Source organism: Globicephala melas, chromosome 15, assembly GCF_963455315.2.
Source record: "Globicephala melas chromosome 15, mGloMel1.2, whole genome shotgun sequence".
Classification (NCBI taxonomy): Eukaryota; Metazoa; Chordata; class Mammalia; order Artiodactyla; family Delphinidae; genus Globicephala; species Globicephala melas.
The window spans coordinates 82,798,246-82,813,858 of record NC_083328.1 but is presented as its reverse complement, the minus strand read 5'-3'; the positions used below and the strand labels follow the sequence as shown (position 1 = coordinate 82,813,858).

Sequence of the window (15,613 nt, the reverse complement as noted above, 5' to 3'; positions counted from 1 at the left end):
TTGTAACCAGAAGTCACAACTGAGCCAAGGCTTCTTAATCACAGGATGGCTTCCTGAGGCCTCCCGTCTTGCTGCTGGAAATGGCCAGCAAGGAACACATGTGAAAGTGAGCTCCACAACTGGGAAGTCTCGTCTAAAATGACTGAGGTTAAGTCTAAATACTGAGCACCCAGCTCAGGACCCTTAATGAATGTCTTTTGTGTGTTTGTTTTTAATAACCCCAAAAGAAAGGACAGAGGGAGGGAGGAAGACAAAGGTAGAAAGACCCGAATATGTGACATGGTGTCTATGGTCTATGGGAGCTGCTTAGACAGTTATTCCTTATGGTAGGAATTATTGTAATCATAACTCTAAACTGCTATTTAAATGACAAACATCCTACATATCACTTACAACAAAACATGTAAGACATGCATTTAGGGTTTCTTAATTTGTGCAAAATCTGGTATCTATCAAAGCGACATGACAAGCCAGAGGCTTCTAACTAATCCTAAAAAATAAAAATAAAAATAATCTTTAAGGAAACTATCAACATTGCCCTCTACCTCTGGGCAGGCCTATACAGCTATTCAAAACCAACTGGTGCTTATTTTATGGTTAATGTTTGGGTTTTTTTTTTTTAACATCTTTATTGGAGTTTAATTGCTTTACAATGCTATGTTAGTTTAAATAAAAAACAAACAAACAAACTACAATGAGGTAGCACCTCACACCATCAGAATGCCATCATTAAAAATTCTACAAATAACAAATGCTGGAGAGGGCGTGGAGAAATGGGAACCCTCCTACACTGTTGATGGAAATGTATATTGGTACAGCCACTGTGGAAAACAGTATGGAGGTTCTTCTAAAAACTAAGCATAGAGTTGTCATATGATCCAGCTATCCCACTCCTGGGGATATATCCAGACAAAACTATAATTCAAAAAGATACAAGCACTCCTATGTTCATAGCAGCATTATTCACAATAGCCAAGACATGGAAACAACCTAAATGTCCATTGACAGATGAATGGATAAAGAAGATGTGGTATATATATACAACGGAATACTACTCAGCCATAAGAAAATAATGAAATAATGTCATTTGCAGCAACATGAGACCTAGACATTATCATACTAAATGAAGTAAGTCAGAAAGAGAAGACAAATACCGTACGATACCACTTACATGTGGAATCTAAAATATGACACAAATGAACTTAACTACAACACAGAAACGGGCTCACATACATAGAGAACAGATGTGTGGTTGCCAAGTGGGGGGAGCGGAGAGAAATGGATCGGGAGTTTGGGATTAGCATATGCAAACTATTATATATAGAATGGATAAATAGCAAGGTCCTACTGTATAGCACAGGGAACTATATTCAATATCCTGGGATAAACCATAATGGAAAAGAATGTGTATATATATATATATATATATATATATATATGTACGTATAACTGAATCACTTTGCTGTACAGCAGAAATTAACACAACACTGTAAATCAACTATACTTCAATCAAATAAATTTAAAAAAAAATACTGAGCTTCTATCTACAGTTATTTTTATCTAGACTTTCTTATATCTATTGTTGCAGGCCCTTTATAATGTACATAATACATTAGGGGAGTAGAACAGATGGATAACTGGTAAATGAACAGTTGTGCATTTCTTAGGGTGCAGGCTAAAAATTTTTTACCAATAAGAACGTGCAGCCAAAAGCAGACCAGCAAGCTGGTCTAGCGCCCCACTTGGCAGCTGAAAGAACTGAGAGGCAGAACGCCTGCAATATGCCCTAAGACTCGAAGCCCTGGAGCCAGGTGGGAGCTAAACTCTTCACTGGAGTCCCTGAACCATTTTGACCATTATCAGTGCTCAGCTCTTTGGAAAGATCTTTGCACCGCTTCTAGCTGCCTGGTTGAGCCACAGGGACTCCCTTCCCTTTGCAAGCCTCAGTTTACAAGAATTCTGTTCCCTCGATGATGCTCTTTAGAGCCACCAGGCTGGGGAGGAAGGTGAGGTAACCTGCTTGGCCATTTTTCTTTCTCATTTGTCTGAGCTGCCGCCAACATCCAGCCGCCGTCCCCTAATAATCAGGGCTGCTTGCAGAATTTAATTTAAGTAAGATCTGCAGAATTCCGTATCCTCTTGGGCGCTCATTTTCATAGCAGCAACAAAGAAAAAGCGACTTTTTCTTCATCTTTTTCATGTGTGGGAGAGGCTCCACTTACAGGCACTATGGCCTCCTGGGCCCTGGGCAGGAGCTGTCACTCCCCAGGGGTGCCTTCCTGGTTCTTTGAAGCAACTCATCCCTGCTTGTCAAGACCCCAGGTTCCTGAAAGACTATCTGAGCCCAGGTGGAGAGCAACAGGGCTGCCGTTCTGCTAATCACAAATCCCTGAACCAGTCAGGGCTCCTGCTGGGCCGGGGGAGAGTGATTTCCAAGTACAGAGACAAAGGCAGGAAGGAAGGTGGGAGGTGTGGGAGCATTCTTCCCCTGTGTGCCGTGGGTCACCTTTGCCCCCAGTCAGTGGGTGACTGCCTACAAGCTGGCAGGTGTTAAGAATGGCACAGTTTGAACTGCAGGGAGGTTTGCTTTTGGAAAACGGACAAAAGCGAGGAACTGCGCTCAATGAAAACAACGAGGAGACTGCTGAGAGCGCTCCAGCCTCTGGATTCAGATCTCATTAAGACAGAATTTGGACCCTTTCGGCCTTGGGGGGAGCCCAAGTGGATCTTGGCATTGTCTTCAAAGCAATTTTTGTTTAGTCATGGGCAGGGTCTCCTTTTTTCCCTCCTGTGTTCTCCAGAACATTCTGCGTGCAGCCCCTCCTAGAGCAGCATCACTCTGGGAACGGACAGCCACGGTGGGGCAGGTCATGCAAGCTCGCCATCACCCGTCCTGCAAGGCCCCTCGCGGTTCAGCAGATGCCATTAGTGCCTGTCTCCACCGCCTTCACCGGGCTGCTCGTCTGGGGCCGGCTGCTGGGACGCACACTTACCACCTTCTCAAGAGGGCTGCCCTAGGCCAGTGGGAGCCAGCTTGCCTGGAAGGCCTGGGGGAGTGTGCACAGCCCCCACGAAGGGCCCTTAGCCATTGACTGACTGTCACAGGGTGTGAGAGCCCAGTCCCTTTGCCTCTGAGCGGGACCATCTCTGGGATGCACTTCACACTCCAGAGCTCCCTGTGGGATCAGGCGCGACTGGACACCCAAGCCCGCATCTTTGCTGAGTTCTTCCGTCGCCCTTGTCTGCTTCCGTCATCCCTTACACGCCTCCTGAGAGTCCTCCCTGCGTAAATCTCTTGTACAAGAATCCCCGTCTCAGGCTCTGCTTCTAGGCAGCCCAACCTCAGATGCAAGGTTAGAGTGTCGCCCCTGCTTCTCTTCTTCTCACTCCCATCCGCCTATTTCCCCCAGAAGCACTCGGGCATGTTTGCCAAACCTCCTTAAATATGCATGTATGCTTATGAATATGTAGTGTCGCTTTTGTGCGTGACATTGTGCCACAGAGCCATTCTTATTCTCACTTTATTTTTACTCAAGGCTATGTTTTGAAGATCAGTCTAGATTTTTGTATTCATGTCTAATTCTCTGCTTTTAGCTGTCTTGTACAGTGCTTTACATTTTGTTTTAATAAGCTGCTATTTAAGGGCCAGACTTTAAATCCAACTCATGCTTGACACACCCTCTGCTCTCTTGGTCTCTCTCTCTGTAGATCTTCCTGTAAGAGCCGACATTATCAGCACTTACGTAAGAACAGCACAATATCTTTGTTTATAGACCTCATGGAAGACCAATCAGAAGAAAGCTTTCTTACCCCAGGTTAGCTCCAGCCGGGGCACTGATGACTGGTGGACCAAGGTCAAGAGCACAGGGGACACCAGCTTTGCCTGGAGTCCAGTGGGAAGCTCACAAAAGGAGGCAGGGTGAGGTCTGTCATGTATCTTGATGCCGGTTGACAGCCACTGACCACCCTGCCTACTCCAATCCCGCCCTGACCCCCATGCCCACTGTCCCTTTTATCAGCCAGGTCTTGGAAGGTACATCCAAGGAGGCAGACTTGCAGGTTTGCGTGGCCTGCCTGACACACGCTCATCCTGGGGAAGGAGTATGTGGTGTGTCATATTATCCTCCTCACTTTCCTCTCTTGATCCCACGGGGAGTAACAAAGCAAAGAGAAGTGGAGTGGAGGTATAGCAGACCCTCAGCATCCCACCAAACCGGACTTGAGACTGGGGTCAAAGCTCTGGTGCCGTGGAGCACGTCACAGAGGGTCTCAGCCATGAGGAGTGGCGGCCACCTCGTCCCTAGGTCTGCGTCTCCATCTCACCTCAGAGTTACCTCACTGAATGAGTAAAAAGTGAGCAGACACAGGCTCAGACTATAAACATCTGCTTTATAAGGAAAAACACCATCAATCAAGAGGTTTCCATCCTCTGTGCGTTCTCCTGTGCTCTCCCCTTCTGTGACGAAGCTACATTTTAGGGTTTACAAAGCACCCTTCACCCATATAACCTCCAACCTCCTCTCCACTCATCCCGATTCACCTGGGGCTTCATAATTCCTTGTTCGTTGTCAGGAGCTCCGTAGAACAAGTCTCTGAGTGTTTCATGCTTTGTACAGCACTGTACACAGTTACAAATTAATCAGTAAAATTCAATTCCATGGTCCAGGGCCTGCTCTGGGCACGGCCGAGACATTGTTAATGAATGCTCTGAATCTCTATGCCTCTAGTTAATGTCAGGGCAATTAGGTGTCCAAGTATGAATTTTCTACATTTTCCCATTTCCACTCTGAAAATGGACCCTGTCTTTTCTAATCCCTCTCCTTTAACTCATGTGCTTTCATTAATGACAACACCCATTTTCATTACAGTGTGGTGTTTGGAGCTGGCAACAAAGAGTCGAATGATACACAAGGGAGGGCCCTGAAATAAACTTCAGGTACGAACGGGAAGTTAAAATACAGCAAATAAGTGAAAAAAGGGGATTGGGCCAGGGGTCTATAAGCTTTTTATATAAAGGTCCAGGTAATAAATATTTTAGACTCTACAAGCCACATACAATCTCTGCCACACATTTTTCATATACATATATATACACGTGTGTGTGTGTGTGTGTGTGTGTGTGTATGTATGTATGTATTGGGGTGGCCATAAAGTTCGTTCGGGTTTTTGGTACCATCTTACAGACGAACCTGAATGAACTTTTTGGCCAATCCAGTATACATATACACATTCTTTTTAAAATGTAAAAATCATGCCTACCTCACATACAGGTATACAGGACGTACACAGGGCATACAGAAACAAGCCAAGAGCCAACCTTGACCCAAGGTCCACTGTTTTCTATATAAACAAAAATAAAAATAAATCCTTCTTTGCATTAATATATAGAGAGAAAGAACATAAGGGACTATCTTTTTGTATTTGTGACATTGGGGGCTTGAGACAAGGAAAAATTTCTTGGACAAGAACAAAAAATAATAATCGTAAAGGAAAAGGTAACTCCATCTGACTACATCAAAATATGCAATTTCTTGATGAGCAAAGAAGCATAAGCAAGGTTAGACAATAAGAAGCCCATTTCTAACAGTACAGTGAACTGGTTACTTTGGTTGACTACCCCCATATTTACCCTTATGCTGAAACCAACGAAAAATGTAGGTTAAATATAAAAATGTTTACAATTTATATTTAAACGCATTGGTGTTCTGATTAAAAGGTAAGATATATTTAGAAGTTAAAAACCAAGTGGAAAAAAGTGAGAGTGATTTCATTTTGAGGGCATTTGCCAAACCAGGTGAGCTTGCCCTTTTGTTTCCACGATCCTGCTCTTCCATTTCCATTGTCTGGTGGGGTTCAGCATGCATGATTCAAACCCAGAATCTACCCTGTGAGTCAGGTGGAAGATCCAACCTCTACTCCTGCAGAAAACTGAGACCTCAGAGGCTATACCCTCAATATGTGGGTTAATTAGGGATAATACATCCTACCCCCACCACCTGCCCAGAGAATATATATATTTTTTAATTCCTATCTTATCACTGAGTGGAGGGGGCAAAAGTCTCTCCTGTTAATTTCATAACAATAAGACAGTCTTCTCATGGGTTTGCCATCTGAATTCACACTACCCTGTGACATGGAGAAACCTACCACCAAGAACCTTATTTAAAGTAGTGCTCATTGTGTGCCCCCAGGCACCTAGCAGAAGCAAAACAAATCATTACTGGAGAAACCCACCACAAAGTTGCAAAAGTCTCAGCTCACCATCAAATATCCAAAAACAAACAAGGAAACAAGATACCATAAGTGAGAGCTCATATATAAAACAGAGTCAGACATGCCAAGACTTCCTGTGTTGGCATTATCAGATGCAAAATATTTAGTGTGTCTTTTTAAAAGGTTGAAAATAAGAGTACAGTTTACATAAATAGAAAACACAATCCTAAAATACATATGGAACCACAAGAGACTCCAAATAACTGAAGCAATCTTGAGCAAGAAGGACAAAGCAGGAGGCATCACACTTCCTGGGTTTTTAAAACATACCACAAAGCTACAGTAATAGAAACAGTATGGTACTGGCATAAAAACAGATGTATTAACAAATGGAACAGAATAAAGAGACCAGAAATAAACCCCCACATTTACTGTAAACTGATTTTCAATGGGGGTGGGAGGAAGAGGACAAGAATATACAATGGGGAAAAGATAGTCTCTTCAATAAATGGTGTTGGGAAAACTGGATATCCACATGCAAAACAGTGAAATTAGACCCTTGTCTTACACCATACACAAAAAATCAACTCCAAATGCATTAAAGACCTAAACATAAGACCTGAAACTAAAACTCTTAGAAGGAAACATAGAGAAAATCTGCTTGTACTGGCCTTGGTAATGATTTCTTGGATATGATGCCAAAAGCACAGGCCACAAAAGCAACAATAAACATGTGGGACAACATCAAACCAAAAAGCCTTTGCACAGCAAAGGAAACAATCAACAGAATGAAATGGTAACCTAGGGAATGGTAGAAAATATTTGCAAACCATATATCTGACAGGGAACCAATATCCAAAATACATAAGGAACTCACACAACTGAATAGCAAAACGAATAGGAAAAAAAACCCAAGAACTCAATTATTAAATGGGCAAAGGACATGAATAGATATTTCTCAAAAGAAGACATACGAATGGCCAACAGGTATATGAAAAGGTGCTCAACATCAGGGAAATACAAATCAAACCTACAGTGAGATATCACCTCACACCTCTTAAAATGGCTTTCATCAAAGAGGCAAAAGGTAAGTGTCGGTGAGGATGTGGAGAATAGGGGACCCTTGTACATTGTTGGTAGGAATGTAAATTTATGCAGCCATTATGGAAAGCAGTATGAAAGTGCCTCAAAACCTTAAAAATAGAAGTCCTCTATGACCCAGCAATCCCACTTCTGGGTAAATACCCAAACAAATTGAAATCAGGATCTTGAAGAGATAACTGCACACCTATGTTCACTGCAGCATTATTTACAATAGCCAAGACATGGAAACAACCCAAACATCCATCGATGACTAGATAAAGAAAATGTGGTGTATACATAAAATGGGATATTACTGGTCTTAAAAAGGAGAGAAATATTGCCATTTACTACAACAGGGATGAACTGGAAAATATTATGCTAAATGAAATAAGCCAGATACAGAACAAATACTACATGATCCCACTTAAATCAGGAACCTAACGTAGTCAATGTCATCAAAACAGAGAACAGAATAGTGGTTACCAGGGATGGAGGGAGGGAGGATCAAGAAGGTGTTGATCTAAGGGTACAAAGTTTCGCTTCCACAAAATGAATAAATACTAGATATCTACTGCACACCACAGTGCATATAGTTAACGATACTGTATTATATACTTAAAACGATACCGTTAACGATACTGTATTATATACTTAAACGATATCTGTATATCTAATACGTAAACGATAACTATCGTTAACGATACAGTTAACGATACTGTATTATATACTTAAAATGATACTGTTAACGATACTGTATTATATACTTAAACGATATCTGTATACTATCTATATACTTAAACGATATCTGTATATCTAATACTTAAACTGTATCGTTAACGATACTGTATTATATACTTAAAATTTTTTTCATTTAAAATTTACATAAAATTTAAATTTTATGTCAAATATTCTTATCAAAAAACAAAAAAGAGGAAGGGAAGAAACTTCTAGAGATGATGGATAAGTTTAGGAAAGTGTAGGCCACTGAATGTGGTGATGGCTTCGTGGGTGTACATGTACCTTCCAACTGGTCAAGACATATATATTAAATATACACAGATTTTATGTTTGTCAATCATACCTCCATTTAAAAAAAGAAGAGTAAAGAGCAAGAGACTATAAAAATGACCAGGCAGATCTGAAAAATAATCAAATGGAACTTAAAAAAAATAAATATAATATTGTCAGGAATTAAATTTAAAACTCGACAGACATGTAAAAGCAGGGGACCAATTAAGAGGCCATTGCCTTAGTCCAGGGAATTCTTCTGACCAAGATGGTACAGCAGTGACTAGATGTGCCCTCCCAAAAAAAAAAATGGACAAATGTCTAAAACAATGATTCTCAGGACATTAGACACCAAGCAATGAAGGCAGTGGTCCCTGAGAGAAGAGGAACAGATGAGGTGAGCCTCATGATTGCCTTGGCTTCCTGGTGGGGAAACTTTCCAGGTCCAGCAAAATTTGTTGAAAAGACTATACTTTTGCCATTGAACTTCCTTTGAACCTTAGTCAAAAATCAATTGACCATGTATGTGTGGTCTATTTCTGTATTCTTTATTCTGTTTCATTGATCTATTTGTCGATTTTGATGTGAATACCACACTGCCTTGAATATTTAAGTTTTAGAGTAACCCTTCAAGTCAGGCAGTGTCATCAAAACAACATGGCATATGCATCAAAATAGACAAACAGATGAACAAATCATGCTGGAACAATTAGGTATCCACCTGCAAAACTGAGAACTTTGATTTATACATCACACCATATACAAAAATTTGATCCTAGGTCTGAATATTAAACCTACAACAATAAAGCTACAGAAGAAAACTTAAGAGAAAAATCTCTGTGGCTATGATTTAGGCCAAGATTTTTTAGTTATGACATCAAAAGCACAATCCAAAGAAAGAATGATAATTGGAATTCATCAAAATTTAAAATATCTGCCCTTTAAAAGACACTGTTAAGAGAATTAAAAACAACAAAAAACAAGGCACAGACTGGAAGGAAATAGTTACCACTTGCATATTGGAAAAAGGACTTATAGCCAGAATATATAAATAACTCTCAAAATTCAATAAGAAGAAAACTAACAACCCATTTTTAGTGGGAAAAGATGCAAACAGATATTCCACCAAAAAAGATACATAAATGACAAATAAGCACATGAAAAGATAGTCAATATCATCATTAGGGAAATGTAAATTCAAACTAATACAATACCATCAGACATCTATTAGAATGACAAAAATGAAAAAGGATGGCCATACTAAGTGCTGGTAAGGAGGTGGAGAAGCAGAAGCTGTCACACACTGCTCGTGGAAATGTAAAATGATACAACCGCTTTGGAAAACAGCTTGGCAGCATCTTAAAAAATTATGCCTCTACCATATAAGATCCCGACGTTCCACTCTTCGGTATTTACTCAAGAGAATTTAAAGCTTATTCCCATACAAAGACTTGTATATGAATATTTATAGTACTTTTTATTTGTAACAGCTCAAAACTGAAACAAGCCAAATGTCTACCAACAAGTGGTTGTATAAACAAATTGTGCCGTATCCACCCAATGGCTCACTACTCAGGAATGAAAAGGAACAAACGACTGATACACACAACATGGACGAGCCTCAGACTAATCATATGGAGTGAAGAAAATGCCCAGCCGAAAAAAAAGGGGGGGAAGGTATATATTGTCTGCTTCCATTTTTATAAAATTCTAGAAAAAGTGAAATACTCTATAGCGACATAAAGCACATCGGTGGTTACCTGTGGGGGGGGGGTGGGGGCAGGAGGAAAGAATTACAAGGAGGTACATGGAAACTGTGGGCATTGCGGATACGTTTGCTATCTTGATAGTGTTGTTGGTTTCACCGGTGGGAACATGTCAAAACTTATTATATTGCACACTTTCAATATGCATATTAAAATTCAATATATGTCAATAGAGCTTTGAAAAAAACACACGGTGGATTAAGAAAATTAGTAACATTTTAAAGATAACATCCGAACAAAGTATCTAGGTTATAGCAGGGAGAGACAAAGTTGTTGAAAACAGAGGTTAAGAGACATGAAAGACAGATCTAAGATGCATTATTTCAATGTTCCAAAGAAGAGGGAGACTGGGATGGAGGCAACATCTAAGGAACAATGGCTGAGAATTTTCCTGGTAGACATCAATCCAGAAATTATAGAAGCCCAGTGGATTCCTAATGGAATAAATTAAAGTGACGTGTACCTGGATACATCAAAGTAAAAGTATGGAACACCAAAGAAGAAGATCTTGAAAGTAGCCAGAGATAAGAGACCTTCAAAAGACAGATGAGTAGACTCATAGCTGACTTCTCACCACAAAACAGAAGCCAAGTGACGATGCAACAACAGCTTTGATGGACTGAGAGGAAATAACTGTCAACCTGAGACCGTGTACCCAGAAAAAATAGTTTTCAACAACAAGGGTGAGATAAATGCACTTTCAGGCTAATAAAAACTGAGGTTTTTCTTCTCTAAAGGAAATTCCAAAGAATATACTTCAGACAGAAGAAAACAATCCCAGAAGGAAGATCTGACATGCCAAAAGGAATGAAGAGGCAAGATGTTTGCAATTATGTGGGTAAATATAAATGAATGGGCTTAAAAAGTCAGATAATAGACCTGGAAAAATATCTGCAATATATATAACAGGCAAAGAATATAGGCAAATCTAGGATATATACACAATCCTACAAATTCTGGGTGGGCAAAACATTAAAAATCTGCTCCTAACAAACATTAGTAAGAATATGGGAGCAGGGCAAACTCTCACTGTTAGCTGGAGGAAACCTACAGTGACACAAGCACTGCAGAGAGTGATTTGGTAATAACTTGCAAAGTTGAAAATGTGATTATCTTATAACCCAGTAATTCCATTTTAGGTATGTTTCTTAGAAAACTTCTCACATTGTGTCTAAGGAGGCACGTATAAGCATGTTCATTGCAAAGTTAGCACACACACAAAAAACTGGAAATGATTTAAATGTCCACAAATAGGGGAATGGAAAATACAGTGTGTTATTTCCATGGGATAGAATACTCTACAGCAATTAAGATGAATGAATTTTATCTGTATGTACCAAACATGGTGAGATCTTCAAAAACACAATATGGAGTTTAAAAATCAAACTGAAGGATGATAAATTCAGTGTGAGATATATATCTTTTCTCTTAACAGTGATATATATGTGTGTGTATATATATATATATATATATTTTTTTTTTTTTTTTTGCGGTACGCGGGCTTCTCACTGTTGTGACCTCTCCCGTTGCGGAGCACAGGCTCCGGACACACAGGCTCAGCGGCCATGGCTCACGGGCCCTGCCGCTCCGCGGCATGTGGGATCTTCCCAGACCGGGTCACGAACCCGCGTCCCCTGCATCGGCAGGCGGACTCTCAACCACTGCGCCACCAGGGAAGCCCTCCACTGTTGGCTTTTAAGAAGCAAGCTGCCATCAATTCCATGCCTCAAGAAAATGAATTCTACCAACAACCTATGAAGGAAATAAAACAAGACGATGGGATGGAGAAAAAAAGGGGGGAACCACTGAGGTACAGGGGTCAGGTGAGTCTCCGCCACAATACCAGCGTCTTTGCTGAGATGAGGGGGAGCCAGCCCCATGAGGAGCCAGAGGTGGTGTGTGCAGGTGGAGGTAAATAGATCAGCAAGTGCAAAGGTCCTGAGGTTAGAATGACTCAAAGGACGATCATGAGCCAATAAAGGCACGAATGATGAAGGAATCACGGTCGACCAGTCAAAGTTTGGTGAATGTAAAAACTTCAAGAGCGTCATCCCCAGTGCACCCAGTTGGAGGCTCCAGGACAGAGCTGTCGAGCCTGGGTTCTGACCTCTCCTGTTTGCACGCTGGGGTCCCTCTGCCCCCTCACTTTTTCACCTGCAGCCTCTTGCTGAGAAGCTCACTGACTGGGAGGCAGAGTTTTGGCTCCCACAAAACCGGATGTTAAGATGAAGATTTGCAAACACGCATGCCTATGAGGGCCAGGCAGACTACATGACTAAACGTAAGACACTAGGGAACAACCTACAGGCGGTGAGAAAATATTTGCAAATGATGCAGCCAACAAGAGATTAATCTCCAAAACATACAAACAGCTCCTACAGCTCAACACCAAAAAAGCAAACAACCCAATCAAAAAAATGGGCAGAAGATCTAAATAGACACTTCTCCAAAGAAGACGTACAGGTGGCCAAAAGGCACATGAAACAATGCTCAACATCGCTAATTATTAGAGAAATGCAAATCAAAGCTGCAGTGAGGTATCACCTCATACCGGTCAGAATAGCCATCATCAAAAAAAAAAAATCTACAAATAATAAATGCGGGAGAGGGTGTGGAGAAAAGGGAACCCTCCTACACTGTTGATGGGAATATACACGGGTGCAGCCACTACGGAAAACAGTACGGAGTCTTCCCCAAAAAATAAAAATAGAGTTGCCATATGACCCAGCAATCCCATTCCTGGGCATATGTCCAGACAAAACCGTAATTCGAAAAGATACACGCACCCCTTTGTTCACAGCAGCACTATTCACAATAGCCAAAACACGGAAACAACCTAAACGTCCATCAACAGATGAATGGATGAAGTTTTGGTACATAAATACAACGGAATACTACTCAGCCATAAAAAAGAATGAAATAATGCCATTTGCAGCAACCTGGATGGACCTAGAGATTATCATGCTAAGTGAAGTAAGTCAGACAGAGAAAGACAAATACCATATGATAGCACTTATAGGTGGAAACTAAAATATGACACAAATGAACTTATCTCAGAAACAGACTCACACACATAGAAAACAAACGTATGGTTACCAAAGGGGAAAGGGGGGTGGTGGGAGGAGGGATAAATTAGGAGTTTGGGATTAATAGATACAAACTACCATATATAAAATAGATAAACAAGGACCTACTGTAGAGCACAGGGAACCATACTCAATATTTTGTAATAACCTATAAGGGAAAAGAGTCTGAAAAAGAATGTGTGTGTGTATAATGAATCTCTGTATTGTACACCTGAAACTAACACAATATTGTTAATCAACTACACTTCCATTTTTTAAAAAAAACTAAAAAAAAAAAAAAAAGGGAAAAAAGGACACTAGGGACAAGTGGGGACTGAGGCAGGCTGCAGAGCACAGGCACCGTCCACAGGCATAGCTGCTGCTAAGCCCCAGCCAGCCACTGCCCTGCAAGAAGGCAGGCCCAATGTCTTCAGAGCTTCAGATATTTTAAGAGAAGCCAAAATCCAGGTTTATATGTGAAATCTCCTGATATTTATTATTTGGATACTAAGCATCAAAACTTTCAACAATGTTGCGGCCAAATAAGATTCCTACGTGGGCTGTTTGGCCCCGGGGCTGCTGATGGGTTTGCAAGGCATCCTGGAGAGACATCTCCAGGCCTCTCGGAGGACCAGCCTGGGACCATCAGCCTTATTTGGGAATGTTTCCCCAACGGCCTCCACATGTAGACACCTGGCACCTAGCAGGTGCACAACGAATGTCTGTTGAAACAGTCAAGTTCCAGTGTTGGGAACTGTAGATGAGGCACCCCACCTCTGTCCCCCTCCCCACATCTCCCGGGACTCTGACTGAGGCCTGGAGACTTCAGGCTTGCCAGCTGTCACTCAGATGTAGTTTAGTGCTTTGTGGGAGCAAAGCCACGTGCCAGTATCCCTGAGCTCCCGGGATGTGGTCTGGGTGATGTAAAGCATTGCTCTCCAAGCTAGCTCACTGGACCAGCATCCTCAGCGTCACTGGGAAGCATGTTAGAGATACAGAATCTCAGGCCCCGTCCCAGACCCACTGAATTTGACCCAGCATCACAGGAAACCTCCAGAAAACCCTAGGTGACTCTCACGTCCACTACGGGCTGGGAGCATTGGGGCAAGCTGCTGTTTAGCACTTGGGCTCTGGAGTAAGGTTTGCTGGTTCAGATCCGGGTCCTTGGGGAAGTTGCCTGACTTCTCTGTGTGTCTCAGTTTCCTCGAGAGAAAAATGCTGTGCCTGGCACACAGCAAGCCCTCAGCGATGCCAGCCCTGGAAACATGGTCCTGGCAGACAAGTGAAAGCGGGTGCAGGGGCCTCAGAAGAGGGTATGTCATCTCTGGCCAGTGAGAGCCTGAGCAGCTGTAGGCAAGCATTAGGAATTCGTGTGGCCTCTCGACAAATACCTATGTCTGGACCAAACACTGACAATAGGAGAAGGCCAGGCATTCTAGGAACGGGAGATGGCGGGTGCAGGAGAGCCTTGGGGATATGGGTTCGGAGTGTCAAATAGAGAATAGGCGAGGGCTGGGACCATATGACATCACACTGAGAGGGAGGGGGGCGACCATGGGAAAATGGGACCTAAAAGCTTTGCGGGGCGGGGGGGGGGGGCGGGGTGTTGGAGGGAGGAGGGTACGCAGTGGGCAACCTGAGGGGTTTTGAGCAAAGGAGCGAGACGATCAGAATGACGCGATGAAAGAGGGGTTTTAAAATCCATCTGCCCCCCAGCCTGCATTTGCAGTCAGGAGATTATGTACGTGCACAGATCACGGAGAAAAGTCTCGAAGGGCATACACCTAAACGTGATTGTCTCCGAGTGGTGAGATCACTAGGATGTTTTATTGTCGTCTCCTCACTCATCTGTATTTTCTAATTTTTCTGCAAAGGACATGCATCACTTGCATAATTAAAAAAGCAATAAAAGCTGTAAATAATTAACATGCTCTCTCTTCAGGACTTAAACTGGATGGATGTGTTTTCAACTCAGTTATTTCGAATATTTGCTGGACGCCTGGCCTTAAAAAAGGCACCACTGAAAAACACATAGCCTGTAGGCTGATGGGGAAACACACTGAGTCCTTTAACCACGAAACTCCAGACCCCAGTTCCTATACAGGACTCTGTCTCTCTCTCCCCGGAACGCAGAGATGCCTTTTGAATCCCTTGTGAAGTTTTCCTCGGGGGTTTATTGAAATCGCAGTTCGCAGCTCCTGACACTGTGGGCACACGGGGAAATGACAGAGGTGGCCACACACCCTACCTTTTGGAGCGGCTCCTCAGCTGTTTCTGCTGGCTGCTCCCACGAGGCATCTTTGCCCTCCTACGAGGCCATCCTTTCTTCCGTTCCGGCTCAGACATCCACTCCTGGGATGGCATCCCTGGGGCTGTTGGGTCGGAGAGCTGAAAATACCAGGCACGCAGGCGTCATATTGCTCACAGCCCTCACGGTGGGAACAACACAGAAGGGTTCTCTCTCTGCAGACAGGATGC

General features: G+C 42.3%; 1 protein-coding gene across 2 annotated transcripts in view; it reads right to left on the bottom strand.

Annotated features, from left to right (window-relative positions):
- Positions 1-15,613, bottom strand: part of ZNF831 (zinc finger protein 831) — a 185,059-nt gene that overhangs the window by 116,977 nt on the left and 52,469 nt on the right. For both annotated transcript variants that reach the window (XM_060285206.1, XM_060285205.1), the window contains exon 3: positions 15,384-15,523. In XM_060285206.1, coding sequence (XP_060141189.1) covers positions 15,384-15,523 — 140 coding nt within the window. The remainder of the gene's footprint in view (positions 1-15,383; positions 15,524-15,613) is intronic.